This window comes from Carettochelys insculpta, chromosome 13 (assembly GCF_033958435.1).
Source record: "Carettochelys insculpta isolate YL-2023 chromosome 13, ASM3395843v1, whole genome shotgun sequence".
Lineage (NCBI taxonomy): Eukaryota > Metazoa > Chordata > Testudines > Carettochelyidae > Carettochelys > Carettochelys insculpta.
In genome coordinates, this window is record NC_134149.1 from 19,536,745 (window position 1) to 19,562,974 (window position 26,230).

General features: G+C 44.5%; 1 protein-coding gene across 2 annotated transcripts in view; it reads right to left on the bottom strand.

Annotated features, from left to right (window-relative positions):
- The window catches only part of DCX (doublecortin), a 113,320-nt gene that overhangs the window by 14,741 nt on the left and 72,349 nt on the right, over positions 1 to 26,230 (bottom strand). Inside the window, exons 4-6 of one of the 2 annotated variants that reach the window (XM_075007777.1) lie at positions 23,286 to 23,388; positions 16,717 to 16,839; positions 5,482 to 5,576 (exon numbers count right to left, since the gene is read on the bottom strand). In XM_075007777.1, the coding sequence (XP_074863878.1) occupies positions 5,482 to 5,576; positions 16,717 to 16,839; positions 23,286 to 23,388 (321 nt within the window). Of the gene's footprint in view, positions 1 to 5,481; positions 5,577 to 16,701; positions 16,840 to 23,285; positions 23,389 to 26,230 lie in introns of both variants that reach the window. The other variant, XM_075007776.1, reaches the window with a different exon arrangement.

Below are 26,230 nucleotides of genomic sequence, written 5' to 3' on the forward strand. Positions count from 1 at the left end.
AAGCCTTGCCAGGGAGACGCCAATCCTTACAATATTTGTAAAGTATTTTCAGGTCCTTGACTACTGAGGTTTAGAAGGTTGTTGAAAGGCCTGAAAAGTACATGAATAATTGCTGTGTGCTGGGCTATGGACCTGAAGCTACCCCCGTAAGACAAAGGACTGATTACTATTTAATGCCCCCTATTTCCACCAGCCAAAGCTTTTTTCTGCAGGGATTTGTGACTGAGGGAGTATTCATACAGCACTATTAACCATGAGGCATTCTACAGGAATTGGTAAGAACTACTTTTTAAGCCTACACCTTGTACTTTGCATGCACATCCAACTGTATCAATGGAAGAGACTGTGCACCTGTTTTGCGGGTAACACCTACCTGTGCAGGGGACTGCATTGCTTCACACACACTTTGGCAGCCACAGTCAGTTGTGTGTGAAAAAAGGAATACGCAAATTCAAATACCCGACCCAGCTTGGCTAAAATATGGCACTGAGGACTTAAGGCAAAGCCTATTGATGCCAATAGGAAGTCTTTTCATTGACTTCAGTGTGGCTGGGATCAGGCCCTAGAACCCATTTTGAACATCTGCATTTCATCATTAAATGTACATTAAAATAACATGAGGGATCTGACTGAAATGAACAAAGTGTCAAGATTTTCCATAGCAAGCTTCCAGTTCATGCTTCCCCAGCTTTATTTTTGCCTAAGATGGAGGGATCTCTAGGAAATCCTGCTTGGATGGCAGGACTCCACTGTCCCAAACCAGGGGCCATGCCTTAAGGTCCTTCATGTTCTAGGGTTCATCAAAGCAACCAAAGTGAATGGGAGACATTCCTTTGATTCACTGGGTTTTTTTCAGGCCCATAATTACTACAGGCCTGATTCTGAATCTACTAGTCACCCTAATTCTGAAACAGGGACTGCTCAAAGAATAAGGGACCACTCATAGAAGTGCTCAGATCCTGACTAAGTTGATTTTCAAATTTCGTTGCCTTAATAAATTTTTTTCCAAACTTTTGTGTTAATTCAGAATCCTCTAAGACAGACTCAGACTCGCAGGGTCATTTGTTTGTTCGTTTACATTTGAGTGCCAAAAGTAGCACTTTAAGGTTTTTTTTTTTTTTGCTTTTTGCTAGCTCGTAGCCTTTAGAAATGGTGCCACACAAATCTGAAGAACAAAATCCATTCCAGAAACATGCTCCTATATACAGTAAACACTTTTATATTCAGCAGCCCTGGGACTAGGAGGTTGCCAGATAGTCAAATATTCTGGATAACAGAGAGGTATACCTAGCAATGCATAACACTAAAGAAAAACAAGATTAGATATTAAGAAACAATCAAAAATATATAGAGAGTACTTTATTTACCAACAACAGTAGTATTGTACATTGTAAACAGACTGTATTTGATGTATTTATCTGTATTTACTTTCCCTACACTGTACTCATGGAAAATGTAACTAAAGTTACTTATGGTTAAAATACCGGTTATTTGAGAATTTGAATGATAGAATGCCAGATGTGAAAGAGTTTACTGTACCTGAATTCCCATCCAAAGGACATTTTTACAACAATCTTTACCCCTCCATGCCATCCAGGATCAATTAGAATGTGATATCCACTATCACATTGAACCTCTCTCATCCAGCACTCTTGGGACTGGAGTGGTGCTGGATGAGAGAATTTGCTGCACCATGGGAGGTCAATATTGTCTAGCACATTACCAACACTTCCACTGCTTACTGGGCTCTTGGAAGAAATTTAGGGGTAAATTACAGCTAAATAACAGCACAGAACACTTAGCCAGGGCTGGTGGCTATAAACAAACTTTATGGGACAACGGGAAACTTGGTCACATGCATGATAAATGGTCATCTGGCTAACTAAAATCATGCTGGGTTACAGATGGTGCTGGACAAGAGAGTTCTGAATTAGAGAGTTTCAACCTGTACTAGTGACTGCCTCTATCATTTTGATCTTGTTACATGTTGAAGCATCAGACTTGCCCTCAGCTATGAAGAACTAAGGAGACATGAGTTGTGTCAGTAACCATTCTTTGTTAGTAAGAAAGCCACTTGTTTTCAATAAAAAAAAGCTTATAGGAAAATCCTTCAGTTCCTCTGATTTCAGAAACCATATAGCAGCAATTTACCCAAGTGACTGCCTAATTCTTTTGCAGGGTTTTCACAGTTGCAGATGGTCAGAGAGATGAAGAAAACCACCTGCAACTGGAGAGCAGAACAGTCAGGTAAGGAAGAGGACTGTCTATTTCAAAGGAAGATCTAGGATGAAATTGTCCTCAAAACTCCCATTGATGTCAATGGGTTCAAGATTTCACCACCTAAATTCACAATTAGCGTGTGGTTCATATTGAGCCAGGACATCTTGGAGTAGAGGATACTTAGTCTGTGGGGTAGTGTAACCCAGAAAATAGATCATAGGAAGCTGGAGGAAAGACAAACTAGATGCCATCAAAATGGTGGTTGAATGATAGAACCAGTTACTGTGAGTGCTGAGGGACCCTTTAACAAAAGATCTACCTGTGCTCATAGAGGACAGCAGCACATGTTCACAGAATCACACAGAATCACAGGGCTGGAAGGGACCTCAGGAAGTCATCTAGTCCAGCCCCCTGCTTCAAGCAGGATCAACCCCAACTAAGTCATTCCAGCCAGGACCTTGTCCAGCCCTTTAAAACCTCAAGGGATGGAGAATCCACCACCTCTCTAGGCAACGCATTCCAATGCTTCACCACCCGCCTGGTGAAGTAGTTTTTCCTGATATCTAACCTACACCTCTCCCTCTTCAACTTCAGACCACTGCTCCTTGTTCTGCCATCTGACACCACTGAGAACAGTTTCTCACCCTCCTCTTTAGAGCTCCCCTTCAGGAAGTTGAAGGCTGCTATTAAATCACCTCTAAGTCTTCTCTTCTGTAAACTAAACAAGCCCAAATCCCTCAGCCTATCCTCATAGGTCTTGTGCTCCAGCCCCTTAATCATTTTTATTGCCCTTCATTGAACCTGCTCCAGCAAATCCACATCCTTTTTATACTGGGGGGCCCAAAACTGGACACAATATTCCAGATGTGGCCTCACCAGTGCCAAATAAAGAGGAATAACTACTTCTCTAGGTCTGCTCGAAATGCTCCTCCTAATGCACCCTAGTATGCCATTCGCGTTCTTGGCTACAACGGCACACTGTTTACTCATATCCAGCCTTTCATCCACCATAACCCCTAGGTCCCTTTCCATCATACTGCTGCTGAGCCAGGTGGTCCCCAGCCTGTAACAGTGCTTGGGATTCTTCCGCCCTAGGTGCAGGACTCTACACTTCTCCTTACTGAACCACATCTGATTTCTTTTGGCCCAGTCCTCCAATTTATCCAGGTCCCTCTGGATTCTCTCTCTACCCTCCAAGGAATCTACCTCTCCCCCTAGTTTTGTGTCATTCGCAAACTTGCTGAGGGTGCAATCCAGTCCCTCATCCAGGTCATTAATAAAGATGTTGAATAACACCGGCCCCAGAACCGAGCCTTGCGGCAAATAGATATACAAGATATACAGACATACAAGATTCCCTGCTGCCCTCTGGATGATGTGGTAAATGAGAGGCTGTTGCCAGGAAAAGCAATCATTATACCAGAAAGGAATTACCACAGAACTACCAGAAAGGAATTACACAGTAATTCATAGCCTGTAAAACAGAGCGTGACCTAAAGTTGTTGCTTTTAACATTTCCTTATAAGGCAATATTAGGATAACCATTTAAAGCCTCACTAACTAACTAACTAACTAACCAACCAACCAACCAACTCCCCCCACCCCCACACACTCACTCTCTCTCTCTCTCTCTCTCTCTTCTTTCACTGTTTAATGAGTAGAGCTGCCAGCACTTTAGGCTTTTCAAGAAAGAATGATTTACTAGATGATAACTGTATATGAGGAATGTACAGATCACTACACCGGAAACTATTTCAAAGACATACAGTGTGAGGGGCCCAGTTACCCTCTCTCATCCACGCTGGATCTATATCAGGACTCATTCTCTCTGCCTCCAAAAGAGAGAGCATGGATCAGTGATTGACGGCCCTCATATCACTACATCCCAAAGTCATAGGTTCAAGTCACAGACTGAGAGTGGCATTTGTGTATTCATTTGCATTAGAGTGCCAAAAGTAGCACATTAGTTTTGCTTCACCCTGTCTGGGGGCTATAAACTGAGTTCCAGGCAGTTTACTGCATGTGGTTCTTTCAGATGTGATCTTAAAACCAACACTTTGGGGACTTTAGGGGTTTATGACACTACTTATAAAGGCAGGAATTCATCAAAAAATCTTTAGCCACAATTGAATTCCTCCTCTTCCCTTCCATGCAGCATTACATGTCGTCCCCACAAAGGTGAATGTGTTTCAGTATTGCTGAAAATATAAAATTTAGGCAGAGATTTATTCGGGATCCTTTTGGAATGAAAGGGCTTTACAGACATAAATATTGTTATTAAGCATTTCACATGGAACTCACACTTATAGCACTTGCAGTTCAACAAGATGCTGTCATGCAAAATACACGATACTGAGCATGGTTTGAAATCAACTGCTGATATCCAAACAGTGCCCCAACTTTAGGGAGCTTATCACCAGGACTCAGTTCTGAATTCTGTAATTAGGGTCCAGTTTTAGCCTGTCTGGCAGATTACAGACCTTCCTCAGGGATTATAGTTTTGCCCCATAATTTTATATCTACCAAAAAAAATTTGAACTGACAGGTGAGATGCTAAATTCACTGTGTGAATTTTGTGTTAGTGAAAGGGGCTGGATTAAGTACTTAGAAAATGAAGGGCCTGATTCTGTGTTGCAGGTTTAGAATCAGAACCTCAGTTGTAGTTCCACATGAAATACTATTGTAACTAAGTGACACCAGCCTGGCTCTCCATCAGCTTTTGCAGCAGCAGTGTTCAAGTGCTGACAAGAGCTCTGACAAGCAATGAGAGGAGCCTATGTTGTGGGCCTTGCATTGACTTCTGCCCATTTATTCCCTGCAGCAGTGGTTCATAAGGACAGCGCAATTCTTGATTTGTTGCTCTCATTCCTGTTGTTGAGGGGAACTTGGAGAGAAACATACGAAGCAAGCTGATCATGTGTAAAAAATAGGCACAATCTCTTCCTAAGGCCAATGCTAAACACAGTTAGAGGGAACAACCATCGGAAATAGCCCTCCCTTGTGTTACATTCAGTACAAAGCTTCCCAAAGTTAGTTATGACTAACATGCTACCTTATTAGCCCACAAAGGGCATTTACAGCTCTTCTCGGTGGATTTTTAGTTACTGAAACCCAAAAGGTAACAAATGGGCCAGCTTCTCTGACGGCGTAACTCCTGGAGTTAAGCCACCCAAGAATGAGGCTTTGTTCCAGCCATTTTGTCAACATGTCCAGGTCTATGTAGCTAGAACCAGTTTTAGTAAGGTATAAGAAACGTAATACCTTGTGCTTACGGAGGCTGCCTGGACTGGTAGGTGTGGAGATTGGAGACTGCTTGGATTTGGGTGTAGACAGTTGACTGCTTGACGTTCCATTTGCTGTCATAAAAACAAGACAGAAATCAGCAATGAATTCACACAGAAAAAAAGAAGCAGACTACTTTTCTACTTCAGGGAGAAGGAAAATATTCAGATTAACAACATCCAAAGGCTTCAATTGATTTCATATATAATTCAGACAGAGGAAAAAAGGAACAAAATTATTTTTCACCAGATGGAATGTTTCAGCTGTTTTAAATACAAGCCATTGCTGCAGTAGAGAGGCAATATTTTACTTTCCAAGCTTTATCCACCATGTACTGAACTTACAACTTATTGGCTGTGTCTACCCTAGCCCAAAACTTTGAAGTTGCCATGCACTTCGAAATTGATGCGGCTCGTCCAGACGTGGCTCCTTTTCGAAAGGACCCCGGCTACTTCGAAGTCTCCTTATTCCTATCTGCTCATAGGAATAAGGGGACTTGGAAGTAGGCGGGGTCCTTTCGAAAAGGAGCCGCATCTGGACGAGCCGTGTGGTGGTGAGCCGCGTCAATTTCGAAGTGCCGCAGCCACCCGCATGCTAATGAGGTGCTGAATATGTATTTCAGTGCTTCATTAGTAAACTTCGAAATGCCATTTGCATGGCCATTTCAAAGTTTTGGGCTAGTGTAGACATGGCCATTATGTTGTAATTGACTACAAAAACCCACTGTCAGATTTCCAGATTTTCAAGCAGTTTAATACAATTTAAACTTTGCAGTACTTTATCACTCTTTTGATTCACTGTTTTGTGTTTGGACGCTCTCTTTTAAAAAAAGTTCTTTTGGAAGAGATCTTCCGGAAGGGCTTCTTTTGAAAGATCTTTGGAGTGTAGATGTAGCCTGAGATGTAGCTTGACCCCTCACTACCCTTCTGGGTAGTTGTCTTCCTTTCTACAATAGCCCCAGGTATCTTTTCTAGCTATACTTCATCTGTGATGTATTTAATATCAATGTTAGCTAATATGTGTGGATCAGATTTAAAGGTGATGCAAGTTACATGTCGACGTGTCTATGAGTTAAGAGAGTCTAAACTGGTGCAACTGTTGTGTTGTGGGGACTAGAAAAAGGCATATATAAATATCAGCTTAAATTTATTAGGCTCTGTCGCAAGGTTGGGATGCCAGTCCCTCTCTAGAGGCAGGTCACGTGTTCTAAGACCCTGCAGGTGGGACTCTACCCTGTGTGACTTGCTAGTCGGGGTATTCTCCCAAAGTCTCAACTACCCAGACAACCTGGCTCGGCAGCCAGATTCAACATCAAAGCCCTGTTCTTCCAGGGACATGCAGCCTAATGGTCAGGGTCACTAACAACACCCTCCTCTTGCAGGGCAGTATGGTCTGCTGGCCAGAGTCAGTGACACAGGATGCAGGTTCACAACCTTGGGAAGTGGAGGGAGTGCGAGTAGGGGGACCTGACTGCAAAGAGAGAAGAACTGGCCGATATGATAATGCTCAGGCATCAGTGTGCAGCAAAAATAAGTAATTGCTGCAAGAGAGGAGGGAAATTCTCTAATACAGTATGACATAAGCGCTCTAGCAATGATATTAATATTTGATGAGCTCTGGTGAAAAAATGACATTAAGTCAATAATCTGACAAGACCGATATCTGTCAAGAAGGATATCTGTGTACGGTTATCAGTAGCAGAACCAGTTGGGAAATAGATCTCATTTCCTTTCTGCTTCATAGGAAAATTTGTATTCATTTTCATACTTAAAAATTTTTCTTTAGAACGCCAATGGATCCAAAGAGTGGATTATAAGGGCCAAATGATAAATACAAATCCAGAGAAGCAACACACAGCGCTCCTGGAAAGCCACACTTTATCATGGTTGAATACAAATTAAGCCTGTATTATTTATATGCATAAAATATTACATATACCTATGCAATCTTAATTCAGCCCCCTCACAGATATTCCTTAGGATACAGTCTTTAAACACACGATCACATATTATTTTTTCATTCAGTGCCCAAGGACGGACAGAGCTCTCGGGCAGAGGCGCACAAAGTGAGGGGGTGGGTCACCTCGGGGTTCATGACATTTCATAAGGGTGGCCCAGCACGATTAGCTGCGGGGTCTCAGGCTCATCCATCTCATTTAAACGTTGAAATATGTTACTGTTTTGTTGTATGTGTATTCACATTTATATGCTGATTAATAAAGTTACATTCTACACACTTGTTTTCTTACACAGGACAATTTCCCACCCCCCCATATGAACCTAACCAAAATTTCCATTGATTTGGATTACATCAGTAAGGTTGGAGGAGCCCTGCTAATTGCAGGGACCAAAAGTGGAGCCCAGCATATCAAATTTGCTCACCCCTGCTTTAGGGATGAACCACGGCTGTGCAGTGAAAGAGGCTATTGTCTGTAAGACACCTGCCTCATTTGTTGCAGAAGATGGAAGGTGAACAGTGAATGAGGCAGGGACTTCAGGGAGAGAAAGGACAGTCTCCCAGGGAAGACTGTTGAGTGCTACCCTGCTGAGCTGGAGTCTGTCTCTGCCTCTGTCACAGACTTCCTGTGTGATGCTGGGAAAATCACTTAAACCAGCAGGTCTCAAATTGTGGGTCAGGGTCCCAGCGTGGATCGGGGTCATGATCCCGTTTTAATAAGGTCTTGGGGCTGGCTTTGACTTGCTGGGAACTGGGGCAGAAGTGAAGCCCGAGCTCTACTGGCTGAGGCTAAAGACAAAGCTTGAGGGGTTCTGCCCTGAACAGCAAAGCTTGGATTATAGGCTCACTGCCTGGGACTGAAGACCTTGGTCTTCAGCTCTCCCCGCAGCTGGCGGGGGGGAGGGGGGAGGTGGTGCTCGGGCAGGCTCAGGCTTCAGTTCCCCTTCTGGGGTTATGTAGTAAACTTTGCTGTTGGGGGATGGGGGCACAATGCAGTGAAGGCGAAGAGCCCCTGACTTAACCCAGATTTCTCCCAGGTGGTCATTATTGTGTGTCCCTCATTTTCCGGACACCTGACTTGTGGCCTTGGGGTCTGATTTGCAGAAGTGCTGAACACTTACAACTGCAATGAAGCCAGAGGGAGCCGTGCTTTAAACATGAAGTGCTGTGTGACAACGCCCGCCAATGTGGGGGACAAAGGGGACAGCTGCCCCAGAGCCCAGCATTTCAAGGGGACCTGGAACTCCAGGACCCTTTGAAGTGCCATGGCAGCTCTGCTCTGCCTCTCCACGTGGCTCTGAGAGAAGCGGGGAGGCCCACCACCATGGTCAGGGCAGGGCTAAGAGCTGACTGCCTCAGGTTCCACCTCTTCTGTCCTTGGCCCTGCCTTTCCAGAGGTGCAGAGCTGGTTCCCCCCTCCCACCTTGCCCTGTGAGCTGCTATGGCCCTGGCCCTGCTGTGTATGATGCTAAGTACTTTGAAAAATCAGGTCCTGGGCATTTCAAATTGAGCATCCAAAATTAGTGGGCAATCTGATATTAATCCCTTTGTGCCTTGGTTCTCCACCTGTAAAATGGGATAATACCCATTATTTGTGAAGCACTCAGAGACTACAGTGCTGAGTGCCATAGACAATACAATGAGGAAGTTAAAAATTCTGTGTTTGGAGCAGGGTTTGTACAGTATGCAGTGGTAGGGTCTGGGACCAAACATTGAACAATACAGATAAAATAAAATAAAACAAAATAAAATATTCTTTCAGTGAGGACTGTCAGTTCTGCACACAGAATGAGGCAGGTAGCCTATGGAAAAAATAGTACACGATCTTGTAATTAATGACTATCATAATACATGCACACAAGAGGCCTGAATTAAGATTGCATGGACAATGTTAGATCAAAGGTTTCCTGTATTTTGAATGCCTGACTTTGTAACCTTAACATTCTTTTAACATAGCTTTTAGCATGTAATATCTCTATACAGTACATAGTATGGTTTGCTAGCTAGTTGGAGCTCAAGTGGCAGTGGAAATAGATAGCAGACTAGTCTCAACAATATTGTTCATAATCCCACAGACATCTGCTGCCTTTAACACATTCATTCAAAATAACCCCTGGGAGTCCGGTCTGCAGTCAGGACAGACTGACGTTCTGTATGTGTTTTGCTAATTATTGTTGCCTCGTGGAAACGCATTTGTCTCTCTATCCCATTAGAGAAGCACAAAATTAGGGTAGCTCTACACAGCAAAGTTATTTCGAAATCACAGCCACTATTTTGAAATAACTATTCTAGCATCCACACAACGAAATTGGTAACCCTCATTCTACGATGCATAGCGCCTATTTCAAAACACTATTTCTAAATAGGTGCTGTTACGAAGGGGAATAGAGCCTGTTTTGAAATAAGCCATAGTGCGTTCAATGGCCCTATTTAAAAATAAGTTCTGTGTGTGTAGATGCTGTATTTTGAAATAGGTTAGTGCTATTTCAAAATGCATTGTTGTGTGTAGCAGCATTATTCCAGAATAGATTAGTTTGAAATAAGACTGCTGTGTACCCTTAAAGTCTCAAGAAAGAAGTCTGGCACTGCTCTGATCACCAGTTCCCTGAGCCAAATTTAATCCTAGGCCATTAGATACTGTAGCTAGAAAAGGTCATATTTAAATTTAACCTCAATGCTCTGCTCATCTCTACTGGGAGTCACTGAGGGCATGGTGATGATGATCATTTCTTGCTGGAAAAATCACTGACTCCCCTCTCACAGAACAACTGTTTGTACATCTCAACCCCGATCTGACACATATGAATTCTACCAAAGGCAAAACTCCAGACGAGTGAAAGGCACAATGAAACTATTTCTTCAAACCTGAAAATAACACATATATTTCATACACACTGCAATTCCGATCCTAAAATATCTTTGCCAAATGCAAGTTGTCATGTGGGTTTGACGCCAGTGCTTCAGGGGAGGAATTTTGGGAGTTTGTTATTGAGAAAGGAAATAATTTTTTTCAAAATAAATAAATACAAACGATAAATGACAAAAACAACATTTTCTAGCTGGCCCAATTACCCAAGATTTCTCTCTGCTATTTTTGTTGGTTTTTTAGTTATTCCAGTTTTAGAGACCTGTTGTCCCAGTTTTGACCTTAGTTAGGTGAGCTTTCCATTAACTTATTTAAATCACACTGGATATTCTCCTTTCCCTACCACTTCTGTGCATCCCCATTCCTGCCCTGGTAGGACTACTTTGGAGGCTGCTCCAAAAGGCACTAATATGCCACCGCCTTGTTTTGGATTTATGCCAGGATGTAATAGTCACAAAACATTGGGTGATTCCTTGTTGCAATGAAAATTAGTTCTGGTCCCTGGCATCAGCGACTACACAATTAAAAGATTGACCATCTCGGAGATATTACAAAAGGATGAAAACACTGAAGTGACTAGGCAGTCTCACTACAAGGAATGTGGCCTGGAACCCAGGTTGTTCCAGTTAACAGGAAAACAAGGTTTTATACATGTGGTAAATAAAGGGAAAACCGGAGTATGTCAAGCAAATCGTTTGACCTCTTCCCGTAGATTAGTTAACTCATTGTTGGAGGATACTGAGTCTTTCACAGTGCAGCCATGGGCCGTGTCTACACGTGCCCCAAACTTCGAAATGGCCATTTGCATGGCCATTTCGAAGTTTGGGGCACGTGTAGACGTAGCCATGATGTGTCTCAACTGAAGGAGACAGAGTTTTCTGAAGAGAAATTCCAATTCTTGTTTTTCTCCCAAGACCAGCTAGCTTGAATCAATGAAGCAACAGATTGCCACTGTCAGAATCATAGCCCTTCCACACACAGGTTCCTTTGGCCTGATGCTTGCTTTTAATGACAAGGGTTAAACTGAAGGATTTTCATCACTATTAATTGTGGGGGGGGTTTGTCAGGGTTGTGATACTAAAAATTGCCCCCACACAGCAGAATAATCAATATGTTACAATTCATATCAGGCTGGCAGTGGGTATAAATAGGGCACTCAGGCTACATCTACACAACAGCCTAAACTCGAAATAAGCTACGCAATTCACTATGCTGTCTAAACGGTGCCAAATGTTGATATAAAGCACTATTTAGAAGCATTCCTTACTCCTCCTGCAATGAGGACTACAGGGATGCCAAAAATTGTCCCCCTGTTATTTTGGAAACACATTTTGAAATAATGGGCCCATGCCAAAGATACGGAGTAGCTATTTTGGGATACTGAGGTATTCCGAAATAGCTTTGCCATGTAGGCCGTGTCTACACGTGCACGCTACTTTGAAGTAGCGGCGCCAACTTCGAAATAGCGCCCATCACGGCTACACATGTTGGGTGCTATTTCGAAGTTGAAATCGACGTTAAGTGGTGAGACGTCGAAGTCGCTAACCCCATGAGGGGATGGGAATAGCGCCCTACTGCGAAGTTGAACGTCGAAGTAGGGCACGTATAGACGATCCGCGTCCCGCAACATTGAAATAGCGGGGTCCACCATGGCGGCCATCAGCTGAGGGGTTGAGAGACGCTCTCTCTCCAGCCCCTGCGGGGCTCTATGGTCATCGTGTGCAGCAGCCCTTAGCCCAGGGCTTCTGGCTGCTGCTGCGGCAGCTGGGGATCCATGCTGCATGCACAGAGTCTGCAACCAGTTGTCGGCTCTGTAGATCTTGTGTTGTTTAGTGCAACTGTGTCTAGGAGGGGCCCTTTAAGGGAGTGGCTTGCTGTTGAGTCTGCCCTGTGACCCTGTCTGCAGCTGCTCCTGGCACCCTTATTTCGATGTGTGCTACTTTGGCGTGTGGACGTTCCCTCGCAGCGCCTATTTCGATGTGGTGCTGCCCAACGTCGAAGTTGAATATCGATGTTGCCAGCCCTGGAGGACGTGTAGACGTTATTCATCGAAATAGACTATTTCGATGTCGCTACATCGAAATAAGCTATTTCAATGTAGCGTGCACGTGTAGACGTAGCCGTAGACAGTCTCAGAAACAGCCTTCCATGCCAAGAGTTTGGTGGCGCTCCAGGAATGTTGTAGGTCCCAATTCATCTGCATAATCCGACCATTTGCTGTATACCAATGAATACATGACAGTACTGAATATGGGGCAGACTGCAAGGTTGTCTCAGGTCAGTGACAAATAAGGGCTTAACTTTAGCTTTATTCTCCCTCCTTGAGTATGGGGAAGATAATGAGGAAGAGCTAGAAACTGCAGGCCAATCAATCAAATATCTCAGCAGGAAAGCACCAAAATGATTGGTGAGGGGACAGAAGGAGAAGATGCCTTTGAACACAAAGGATGCCATGCACAGTTATTCCAGTGCTGGAATTGTTCTAACAATGTGAGTCCAGTTTAATTTTGCTTTTTGTCAATACTGCTCTCCAAATATACAGAGATAAAAAGAAATCTCAAGGCTTTTTGTGTGATTCTTTCCAATAGTTTTTTCACCTGTGGATTGCACCATGCTGGGCAAAGACGGTAAGTATCTCTACACTGAAAAGAAGGGCAAAGATTAAGCGCTCAAGGTCCCAAACTCAGTCATTAGCACAGAGAGGAACAGAACCCAGGTCTTGCAGGCTCCCATACTTACCCATCAGTCAGTGTGCCATCACTGCCTCATTTATAGCAAATGCCTCCAAATCCTTAACGGAGGAAATATTTTATATATGGCAGTGCATATAGCTCACAAGCATTTTCAGGAACCACCAGGAGGGCGAACGGACAACATTTTCAGGCTATTAAAGCTCCATCATCAGGACCGTCAACACAAGGTGGCTGTGCTGAGGCAGTTTTCTCTACCAGGATCATAAAAGCAACCTATTCCTCCTGTCCAATATCTGCAAACAGCCTTAGTTGCCTTGTTAATGAACCAGCCACAGCACTGGAGATGGACTTTGCCTTAAGATTTCCATAGTCTATATGTATGAGGTGTTGGATCAGGTAAACACCATTGAATAAAGGCCAGAGGCAAATCTGTGGCTGTATACATCCTGATGTTTGCTGTTTGTGAATAATGTGCCATTCCCCCATCTAGTCTTGTAGAGAACTTGCAAAACAAAGATGATGAACATAACAAAATATGTTCTATTCATGCTATTCTATACAGTTTCTTACGCCATGTCCCTCACCTTTGTATCAATGTAATGATTAAGGTTTAGGCAGTATTAAGGCCGCCATATTGGTGCTTGGATACTGTGATGATGAGCATGGGTATAAGAACATATATGTAACACCACAGAATATATTAGACATGGGGGCTACGTCTGGACTATAGCTGTAACTAAAAATAATTTATGCAATTTGCACATTGCAAATTGTGTAAATTATTTTGAGTTAACTTATTTCAAACTTGGTGCTGTCGACATGGCACCTAAGTTCTAAATAAGTGGCTATTTTGAGGTTTCCGCTACCCCTGTCATGACATGATGAGGGGTAGCGGAAATGGAATACTGCACTCAAAATAGTTGTGCTATTTTGAGTGCAGTGGGTAGCTGTGAAGTTGCTATTTTGGGATTCATTTGAAGTCTAGACATAGCCTGGGAAACTCCAACTTCCAATAAGAGAATAACAGGAAGAATGACAGAGGAAACAACTTTTACACATAGAAATATGAGGTCAAAAATTGGCTTATTTAAGCAAAGATTCAGTCTGCATTTTACTTCGATAACATATGTGACAATTGCACAAAAATGGGTCAAAATCTTTTATTTATAGGGACCTTATTCAGGATCATTTTCTGGCTCATCTTGCTTGTCTCTTGTAATTTGGTACCCCCCAAAATCCAGCTGAGCCTATGGATTGTTTATGAAATAGAGTATTTTCTCTCATGTATTGTACCTAAAATCTGACTCTCAGATTTATTTGGGCATAAGCTTTTGTGGGCAGAAACCCACTCTGTCAGGTGCATAGTAGGTTGCATCTGACAAAGTGGGTTTTTAAACAATGAAAGCTTATGTCCAAAGAAATCTGTTAGTCTTTAAGATGCCACAGGACTGATTGTTTTTGCACATGCAGACGAACATGGCTACCCCTTTGAGATTAGTCAGCAATGTAAACCCCGAGTCTTTATCACCAACTCAGTGGAAGACGAAGGCAAGATGGCGATGCTCTTCAGCTCCCTCCTGACAAAACAAAACAAAATCTACCAATGACATTAACAGCACCAACACATTCAGATCATTTTTTGCTTTTGAAGCAGACCAGTCGACCGCATCTTTCCCTACTGAGAACTCTCATGAAGGTGTTAGAGGGTCAGGGGCATGACAGATTAGAGCAGGGGTGAGTAAAAAGCAGCCTGTGGGCTGGACGCGGTTCTCCAAGGTTAGCCTCTGGTGGGCTGCTAGGTGCTTCACTTACCTGTGCATCTGCAGGGGCAGCTGCTTACAGCTGCTTGCAGCTCTCATTGGCTGTGGTTTGCCATTCCTGGCCTCTGGAAGCTGCAAGCAGCTGCACCTGTGAACACACTGGTAAATAAAGCACATGGCAGCCTGTATCCAGAAATGAAAACAGGTCCTAAATGTCTTACTTATTGATGTATACTATTCGAACAAACTATCGCATGTACCCTGTGACCCATCAGTGAAGCCAAGGCTTGCCACTTTGTCCCTACTGAGCTGGTCAGCAAGTAGGATATTGACAGTAGCAAAGTTGGTACCTTATGTTGGACTGTTCGTGTATATAATCTACAGTTTGTTTCTGGAAGCGATTAACATCTGATTCTGTAAAGGGAGGCTTAAGTAATATTCCATAGTGCATTCAAAGCCTGATCCAAAGCGCAGTGAAATCTGAGCTCTTCCATTGACAGTAGGCTTTTGATCCTGCTATCACTAGATTTGGGATTTAGGAAGGGTATCAGACAAACCAAAACTGGTTTTTAAAAAAGCACATGGCTGGAATCATGAAAGGAATACAATATGGGATCACCTTTCAGAGCCAGAATCACTTTTAAACTATACAATTTTGACACTAGTCCATTAATTTAACTTAGTATTCTTTACCATTTGAAGAACATCATAATGAAATAAATTAACTGTTTCTTGTGGAAAATATTGCAAAAAATTAGTTGTTAAAAGCAAAAAGCCTAAGTCGTTTTCAATGCAATGCAATGGGCAGCTTCCTTTTGGCCAGTCACACACACTGAAGTACAAAGTATAAAGGGACTGGAAGAAGGGAAGGTGATTTGGAACTGTATTCTTTGGGGGTAGAAAGATTTTGTGTTCCCCTTTGGCATTTTTGATAACTCTACTTTAGACCAGGCATGCACCCTTGGACCTGCTTCTGAGGAGGTCTTGCCAGTTTGATTAGAGGTGGCTCCCTGCATCTCCTGCAAGAAGTATTCTGATGGATAATATTAACAGCCTAAATTCACCATTAATATGCAAACCTGTAGACTATATAGACAAACAGGCCAACATAATATAACAACTTCTCTGTTGTCAATATCCTCCTTGCTGAGTAACTCAGTATGGATAAAGTGGAGAGCCATGGCTTCGCCAATGGGTCATACGGTATATGCAATAGTTTAATTATGATTCCATCAAGTATCAGTTGTCAGAGATGCAATGTTCAGGAAATTCCACCAGGCACACTCAGCTATCATGGGTGTGCGAGATGGGCATCTGCTAAACAATTTGCTGGTTTCTATCCTGGAAGGAGAGAGGCATATCCCATACTACTGACACATGAAAAGCTGCTACAGCAAATGAAAATTTCCATTTCTTTTACTTCCAGTTCTGGGTGGTGCCTTTGTATAATTGTAATGAGTTTATGGCCAGCTTCTGCAATCTTAGTCTTCTTGGTCTTCTTCAATAGGGATTAGACAGATGTGTTCCTAGCCTGTATAATTATTAACACTCACACTGTGCAGGGGGTTATTTTAAATCTACATCTAAGAGGAACAGACACTGAATTGATCACAATTGGATCGCTCTATGCCTCAGTTTCCCATCTGTGGAATGGGGATAAATAATATTCCCTTTTTCTCACTTTCATTGCCTTCTCTATTCAGGACTGTCAGGTGATTGGGGCAGGTGCTTTACATTATTGTGTGTTTGTGCAGGGCCTAGAACAACAGGTCCCAGATCTTCACTGGAACCTTTAGACATTATTACAATGAAAATAAGTAAAAACAACAAGAAATGCCTGCAGTCATTGTATCCAATGACACATAGCATTTGTTTCCATGTATGGATGGAGTCAATAGTCATCCACCGGAAAACAATCACTCACCATCTTGCTGGTTACCTGAATCGGCTGGAGACTTGCTTCGGCGCATGGGGGCTGGACTCTTTGCTGAGCTCTTCTGTGGGGTGGGGGACGACTTGCTGCCCGGAGTAGTCGGAGGATTCCCCTTCATGACACGGCACTCTAATAAAATAAATGACAAGCATGCTCAGTTCTCTTATGGACCTGAATTGCTAGGGACTCTTTAGCCTGAGGAAAGCACCAAGGGCTGAATTTATATGTTGTACAACGTAATGAAAGATATACAAGGCAGCACAGTACTTCATATTTTCAATTTGCTTTACAAAACACTGGAGAAAGATTCAACATCTCGGAGCACTGGGAGCAGCTGGTATGCCCATACCAGCGGGGCTGCATCAGAGAGGAGATCTACCCTGAGGAAGGGCAGCATTAAACTCCAGCAGAGCTTGCTTGTAAGAGGTGTTGATTCAGTGCCTGCCCAGGGCAGACTGGTTCCCGGGCAGAGTGGGGATGCAAGTGGTTTGCACTTCTGTGTCCCTTATTCCAGGCCATGGCTCTGCTGGTTTCTCTGCTAGGGGATGAATCAGGTCCATTAACTAGTCACTCTCTGCAGCATATTGACAGTGATCAAAGGGTACCTTGGGAAAAGTCAGGATAGACAACAATTAATATGTCTCTGGCCAGCTGAGGCCAGAGTAAAAGGTGATAAAATTCCACGTGCACTAACCAGACCATGCGTAACAGCTATGGACAATGAGTGCAATTTTACACAGGTACAGAAAACCAGCAGAAGGCTTAAGTGGTGCAAAAAACCACAGCGCAGCGCTTAAGCCTCTCTTATGGCCCTGCATTAAAGGCCTTAAGTGGTGCACAGACCATCTGCGCCTGGAAGAATTTCATCCAGCTTGAACAAACCCTCGTCTGTGACTCCTCCAAGCTGCAGTCTTTCAGGAGCAGCGCCACACGCAGATGCGCACAAATGAAATCCTGTGTCCTGGGCACTCTGCCCACGTTCTTGCACTCACAAGTCGATTACAGGCCAGCTGTGTTTTCATAATAAATAAATTCAGTGGGCAGACAGAAAATGTAGATAGAACCTGTGAGGGCACCAGAGAGGCATGGAATTGCCACAAACCTTCCTGGGAAGCAGGATTTCAAGCATTCCAGATCTCGAGCCCAGCAGTCACTTGAATGGAGATGGAACTGAGGGTATGTCTACGCAGCAGTCTTATTCCGAAATCAGCTACTCTGGAAGAGCTATTCTGAAATAGCTTATTTTGAAATAACACTGCTCCACACAAAAATGTATTTCAAAATAGCACATTGTTATTTTGAAACATACCGTCTAAACACATAGAGCCTATTTTGAAACAGCAGCAGTTCCTTTTCGAGATGGGGAGCCATTTGGACAATTCAGGAAGACCTTGTGACCCAAGACAATTCAAAACCAGGCGTGGGGGGAGAGGTGGTTCTCCCCTGGAAAAATGCCCCTCCCCTGGCCCCCCAGCTTAAACCCCTCTCAGCCCCCCTCCTGCTCTCCAGACTTAAACACCTCTCAGGTAGGGTTGCCAGATTTTTGGAAAGCTTTACGTAGGACAGAAAGCCCCACTCACAGGATCCTCACCCAGGGTTGCCTGTCCCATATAAGATTTCCAAAAACCAGGGCAGGGACCCTGTCAGCCCGTCCTGCAGCTGGGAGCAGGCTGGGGCACTTAGCCCTGGCCAGCAGCCCCAGCCACAGGATCCCAGGCCGGGGATGGGAAACCCTCCAGCAGCCTGGTGGGATCCAGCTGGGGCACAGAGCCCTGAATGGCTCTCAGCCGTTGTGCCCTGCTGTCCCCAGGCTTAAACCTGTCTTAGCCCACCCGGCCCCCCACCTACCTCACAGGGAAGTTCCAAGCTGCTCCTTCCGACCCCTGCTGCTCCTTCCTTGGGCTACCTCCTCCTTTGGCCGGCTCCTCCCAGCCCCCCTACTCCCTTCTCCCACCTTCAGCGGGACAGTTCCCTGCCCTGCAGGCTTAAATGGGACTCAGTTTAATTGCTTTCTGGGTGGGAGCCCTCCTGCCAGCTGTTACATCAATTAAACTGAGTTCCATTTCAGCACCACAGGGTAAGTTCTGGGAGCCAAGGAGGAGTCAAATGGCTGCAAATGGCTCCGTAAGATGCCAGCCGGCAACCCTTAGAAAATCTACTCGAAACCCATGTTTGGGTCCCGACCCATAGGCTGGGAATCCCTGAAACAGAGCCATTGGACAAACTATGGCACATTTCAAAAGAGGCTCTATCCCCATCTTACCAGTACCTATTTCAAAAGAGGTTTGAAATGAGGCTTATCAATTTCAAAGTAAGATGGCTTCTAGTTTGAATGTATTCTTATTTAAAATATTCATTTATTATTTCACTAGGTTATTTTGAAGTAGCAGCTGTTATTTTGAAATAACTTTGCTGTGCAGACCTACCCAGGAAGAGAAATTCTCCACTTCTTAAAGTTATCAATTTTACCCAGACAGGGGCAGGATAATATGAAAAGGAGTCTCCCTTTGTGAAATATTGATTAGTTCAACCCATTGCACCAGACCTTGTGCACAGACACCCTTAAAATTGGTCTTTATGGGAGTTCCCCAAGTTAGTCAGCTTCTGTTCCCTGGGCAATGCTCAGCTCAGCCAGCACCGGCTGTGAATTAGAACACCTTTGACTGGTGTCAGAGTTAGCTGAGTTAGTCTGTATCTTCAAAAACAACAAGAAGTCCTGCGGCTTCTCATAGACTAACAGATATTTTGGAGCGTAAGCTTTTGTGGGCAAAGACCCACCTTTGTCAAATGCAAGAGTTGGGGGGAGCAACACCCCCCACCACTCATGCATATGACAAACATCGTCTTTGCCCACAAAAGCTCATGTGCCCAAATATCTGTTAGTCTATGAACATGTAATCGCCCTCACATTTCCCCCAGGCTTGAAACACGGCAGCTAGCCTCATTTTCTTCCTTCCCGACAGTCTGCTGGAAATTTTGCTGTTGGGTCGCACGATATGAGAAAAAGAAGAAATTATGTCAGTACGCTGCACTGTGCTCCAGGGATACCACACAGGGCGAATAAGGGTCAGCAACGAACCTGTTTGCTTGGCTGTTCAGTGCCAGAGGATTCAGCATATAAAAATGTAAACTGGACATAGGAAAGTGTAACCTTTTTAAAAGAACATGATGTCTTATAGTTGCTATTAAAGCAAGGATGCTAGCTCTGTAGTTTTAGGGGAGCTGAGTTATAGCCCATTTCATACACATAAACAGAGAGGCACGGGAGGGAGGGGTTATCGTGAAAAGACAACAGTATTTCCTGAGACTTGATGATGGAAATACCAGGGGATCTCAGATGCCACTGGCCGTGTGTACACTAGCCCCAAACTTCGAAATGGCCACGCAAATGGCCATTTCGAAGTTTACTAATGAAGCGCTGAAATGCATATTCCCATGAGCTCATGGGAGTAAGGGGACTTCGAAGTAGGCGGGGTCCTTTCGAAAAGGCCGCCCGCGTGCTAATGAAGCGCTGAATATGCATTTCAGCGCTTCATTAGTAAACTTCAAAATGGCCATTTGCGTGGCCATTTCGAAGTTTGGGGCTAGTGTAGACGCGGCCACTGTGTGATAACCATTGATAAACATTGGCATTTTAAAGGCAACCCCTGTGTATCTGTGTCGTTGGAGAGAGAAAGAGAGACAAGGAGAGAGGATGAAATCCTGACCCCATTGAAGGCAATGGGAAAACTCCCATTATCTTCAATAGTACTAGGACTTCACCCAGAGTTTTTAATGCATTTACTATAGCTCAGGGGTGGGGAGCCCCTGGCCCACAGTGTGGATCCAGACTGCAGCTTGTCTGTATCCGGAGCCTGAGGCTTGGGGTTCCCCTCCATAGCATCCAACCTGCAGCGGGGTGGAGGGTTTGGAGTCCTGAGACTCGCGGGTCAGAACAGACAAGCCAGCGCCAGATCCAGACCTTAGGGGCAGAAAACGGCTCTGGGCTTTGCTGCCATTCCACTGCTGCTTGCAGCTTCATACCACCGTTCTGACTGGCTGCAATTCTGGCCAATCATAGCAGAAAATGGCAGTGCCTGGGAACAGAGGGAGGGAGAGCAGAGCCATGTGCATCCTGGCATAAGCAGGTAAGCGACATCCCCATTGCCCAGACTCCACACCCCTCAACTGCTCCTGCACCCCCCCTCCAGAACCCCACTGCCACTCACTTCCTGCACCCTTCCTCCCATCCCCCACCCTGACCCCTCCTACCAGACCCTGTATCCCAAACCCTCCACTCCCTTCCTTCCCAGATCCTGCACCCCAAACCCTCCAACCCCCTCCTGCCCAGACCCCACACCCCTCTCCAGCACTCCTCTCCTGCACAGAATCCACACCTGCCCCCCTACCTCCCAGACCCTTTCTCCCCACGCTGACCCTCCCTTCCAGACTCCACACCCAAACCCTCCTGCACTCTCCCTCCCACCTAGACTCACACCCCCACCCTGCTCCTCTACCCCTCCCATCCAGACTCCCACTCATTTCCTACACCACCTCCTGCCCAACCCCCCCACCCGCAATCCTGCTCCTTCACCTCTCTGTCTCAGATCACCCACCCCCAGCCCAATCCTGCACCCTCCCTCCCGACCCAGACCCCATAGCCCTGGCCCCCATACAGCCGAGGACCACATCAGTGCGGGTTGGGTTTTTTTGTTTGTTTGGTTTGTGTTGCTCACCTGTGTGGCCCGACTGATTTGTCTACAGGTCAGTGACCCTCACCCCCAAAAGGTTCCCTATTCTGCTATAAGATGAGCTCTTGCAGCCCAAGATGCTGCTGCCATGACCAGTGAATTCACAGGGGACATTAAGGTGCAGGGTCTCAGCAATAGGAACTACAAGGATGAACTTGCTATGGACGTTTTTTGGGGAAGAAACAAAGACAAACACCTTTCTCATAGTAGTACTCCTCTTGCCTCTTGATGTCTCAGATGGGACCTAGTGGCCACCAATCTGAGAGCACGTCTTTCAGCGGGGGAGGCAGACGTGCCCGTGACAAGAGAGAGACATTCGTCCACATGAAACCAGGGAACACAATGATCCTGAATCCCCATGTTGTGTGATTTGTGACAGAAAGGGAGGCTGGTGGAGAATGGGAAGATGGGGAGGGCCACAGAAACACTGTCTGCTTTTGGGAGCTGTTGAACACCTGCAGCTGCTATTATTAATGCTCGGTGTCTCTGAAAATTAGGCCAGGCTTATTTCTGTTAAAAGACACCCAGCCTAGAGGAAAAATGTTCAGAATCCAGGGCCATGGGAGCACAGTGCTTGGCATCCTATCAAATTCTTCTGCTAGGACTTCATCCAAGCTGTGTCTTACTGTACGGAGCTCCCCCAGAGCTGCGTAAACTGTGTGGTGTTAAAATGTAAGCAAAGCTCCAGTTGTAGACAGCCTCTTTGGCTCAACAAGGGCTTCGTTCTCTGCCTGCCAAGCTTCAGCAGAATGTTGGAAACTGGGCAACACAAAGACCACCCCATTGCTTAATCTGAGTTATTCATGTAAAAAAAGTCTCAATTCAAACAAAACCCAGACTCCAGGAAGTGTCAGAAAGCTCCCAAATGGGAAGAAGAGCAGAGCTCACTTGACTCTCATTCTGAAATTGAATGCAAAGCTGTCTTTGGAAACTAACATTTTGTTGCATTTGTGGCATCTAATGGCTCACAACTAAGGTTACACAGGAAACCTAACTACCTTGTGTGTCTTGGGAGCCATCAAACTAAAGCTTACGGACCAAATTTTCTGCCTGTATTAATGGACAAATCCCCATGGAAGTCAGTGGAGTCGCACTGACACTGGTGCAGAATTTGGCCCTACGTGTGTACTATCATTGGCTAACTAAATGCATCTGTGACCACTTGCGTAAATCCTGCAATTAAGATGTGTACGATCTTTGATATCAGCTTTCAAATCTTAGTTTACCGCTGATATGTATGATACTAAAGATGCAGTAAGGCAACTGGACTGGGGACAAACGGAGGCGATTGCTGACCTCCCGAAAGGAGAGCATGCTCTAAATTCTTCACCCCTTACTCTACTTTGTAACTGGCCATAATAGATAGCAGAGGAACCTCAGTTCATAACTGCCTTAGCTCCCATTTTGTGCACATGCATATTTCAAGCATAAGGGTGGTGATCATTTTGTACCTCTGTTTTTATTATTCAGGAACAGTGATAATAAAGTCAATCATCTCCATATAACTAAGAGGACATTTACTGACAGTCTATGTTGCTTTTCAATGAGTATAAAATGTTAGTGCCTTTAATGAGTCCATCTCTTCTGCCTTGTGGCAAATCAGTCAATACCCATCAGATTTTATTATTCACTGACGATTCAATAAGACAAAAAGAAGCTAATTTACTTGTGCTTACAAAATAGAAGCAACTTCAGCCAAACTTGGGTGGGGTAGTAACAGAGAGGGAGCCGTGCTAGTCTATATACTATCAAAACAAAAAAGCAGCCAAGTAGCACTTTAAAGACTAATAAAAAAGCCTAATTACACCAAACACACAGGATCGAGATCAGAGTATGAGCGTTTACCGTTTTCATCCAGAGAAAAGTCATCCTGCGCATAGCGGAATTTTTCCGGTCCACAGGCAATAAACACATCATCATCCCCAAAGAAATCGTGGAGACAGGTCACCTACAGAGAGAACAAAGTCATTCATGTTATTTTTAACTCTTCATTCTGATGTGGCTCAGGTTTAATTGACACATGAGGGTATTGCCACTCTCTCTCTCTTCTTCCCAACGCTAATTTGGGAAGCCTGTTGCACAGTATTCTGGTTATTCCAAGCAAACCAAGTATAAAACTATAATTTAAAAAATTCCCAAATATTGTGTGGACTAGTACCTTATTTCTCAGGCGGTGCCCTCCTACTCAAAGACTGCCTCTGCACTAGAGCGATCTTTTGAAGGAAGTTCTTCTGGAAGATCTCTTCCAAAAAACTTCTTTCAAAAGAGCACGTCCACACACAAAAAAGCCGATCAAAAAAAGCAATCTGCTCTTTCAATAGAGAGTGTCCACACAGCCCCTGCTCTTTTGAAAGAACCAGCCAGGGATCAAAAAATCCGGTGCCATGAGGACTGCTCTTTTGAAAAAAGGGCCTGTGGATTATCTATGTGAGCTCTTTTTCAAAACAAGCTTTCGAAAGGAGGAGCTCTTCCTGACCCAGGAGTGGAAGGCAGCTTCCGGGAGAAGAGCCGCGTTCTTTTGATTTCGGTTCAAAAGAGCGCATTTGGTGTGTGGACACTCTGCGTGTTCTTTCGAAAAAGGGCCTGATTTTCTGAAAGAACTTCCTAGTGTAGACACGGCCAAAGAGACTATAAACCTGCAGGGCGAGGCTCACAACACGGGACCCAATGAGAATGAAATGGGGGCTGTGAGTTGAAAAACGAGTACAAATGCCAAGGGCTTGCCTATGCCATTGAGGTATGGCCATAACAAGACATGGCATTAGATGCACCATTAGGAAGCATTCACCCAAATGCCCCACAGCTCCCGGAGACAGGGGTTTCCTTACTACACACTTTGCGAGGTACAGCTTATCCCTACCTTCTCGACTCCGGTGTGCAGCAAACACACACGAGAGCACAGCAGTGACCCCGACCCCTAAGCAGGGAGGCTGAAATACTGCCTGACCCTTGTATAGGCCACACAAGTATGGGAAAAGTTCCTATCCTGCTCTACACAAGAGCCCAGTGCAATCTGGCCAGGAGCCGGGATTTTGCCCCAGGACAGGTTGTGCCTCAGGGACACACTGTGCCTCCTCATGCCCTTCCCCTGCTTGCACACCCCGAGGGTCGTGACACATAGTATCACATCACGATTACATCTTCTGGCGTAATTCCGCCATCGACCCTGGCCAAAAAGGGGAGGGATGACAAAGGGACAGGAAGGAAAGAGTCAGCATGTGGTGGGGCGTGCGACAGAGAGTATATTCCAGAAGATCACACAAGGAAATTGTGTCTTATTTCAAATTAGACTGTACGATTCTCTAGACAGAGATGCTATCTTCCCATGTCTTGCCCAGCACCTAACATAGTGGAGCCCAATGAGAGGGAGGCCGGTAGGTGCTACTGCAATATGAACAACAAGCAGTAGTGCTCTATAAAAGAAGAATATTCTCTTTTTTGCTCTTGTGTCCGCAGCTAGAGTTGTGACAGCTTAATTATACAGTTACAGAGAAACAGGGGATGTGATTACACAGGAACAGTGAAATCACTGTGTTCATGGTGACTCCCCTGGAATCAATTGTAATTATACAGTAACTCATTCTAGTACCACTGTGTTATCTCTTAGTGCAATTAACTGGAGCCATCCTTGTGCAACAACTAGTGGAAAATGAGGCCATTTGGGTGTGGATCTCATGGTCTCAGACCTGCCATCAGCATCCTGCCACTCTTTTCACCCGGCCTCATGGCAAACCCAGATGATGATACTCTTCCATCTTTGCAAGATACCTTGAAAACTTGGATGAAGTGCAAAGTAAGATAATATTATTGTTGTTATAAAGGGAGAACTGCTAACAGGGAGAGCGTGGGGGGCAGGGGCTACGGCACAGCAAAAACAAAGAGAAATAAAGTAGTGCATGTTCCAGGAAGAACCTGTTTCTAGAGACTCAGGTCCCTTCGAGAGACATGAAGGCTCGAGACCTATTTCTCCCTCTTTGCCTTTCTCTCAGATCGGCACTTTGTTGGCCTCATGTTCCGAAAGGCACCTGAACTAGCCATCCTTGGATTAGCAGTGTGCAGTTAAGGCAAGACCTAAATTAGAACATCTCTCAGAATGGTCATACTGGTGTAGCCATCAACATCTGCTAGGAATGTGAGCTCAGCAGCATGAAATGCACCTCGGGGGGGACAAACATTTCAAACATTTTCAAAAAATTTCAGTTTCCATTTGTCAAGAGAATTTTCCAACCACCTCCAATGTCTGCTTTCATTTTTACATAGAATGCTGCAGATCAGCATGTATGGGCATGCGGCTGTGTTATTGATGTTCAGCCTTTACAGTCTGCATGTAAATTTGAAGGGTCCACAAAATGTGTTGCACAGAGAGCAGATCAACTTATTGGAATAGGTTGCCCCTATGCTCATTGATCTAGCTGAAATACACAGAAAAAGTTAATTTCAAGCTCTAAAAAAATCAAATGAAGAAATGGCTTCCAGCTATTTTGCTAAGATTCAGCATTTCATACTGGTTATTATATCTAATTACAGCAGGTGACTGTTAGGGCCTTCTGCAATTATGGCTGCAAAGCAGTTGCTAGTATAAGCTTCCATTTTCACACACACAACTTTGAAAAAACACTAAATTTTGGCTGGTATTTTCTATTGATCTAAAGTAGGATTTGCTTGGCAAATTCTCCACAACCTTCTTCTCCCATGTTTGGTTAAAGCTGGGTTGTAAGTGACAACAGCAGTGGTTTAAGTCAGTTTTCATTAAAAAAAACAAAACAAAACAAGAGGCGGGGGCGGGATGG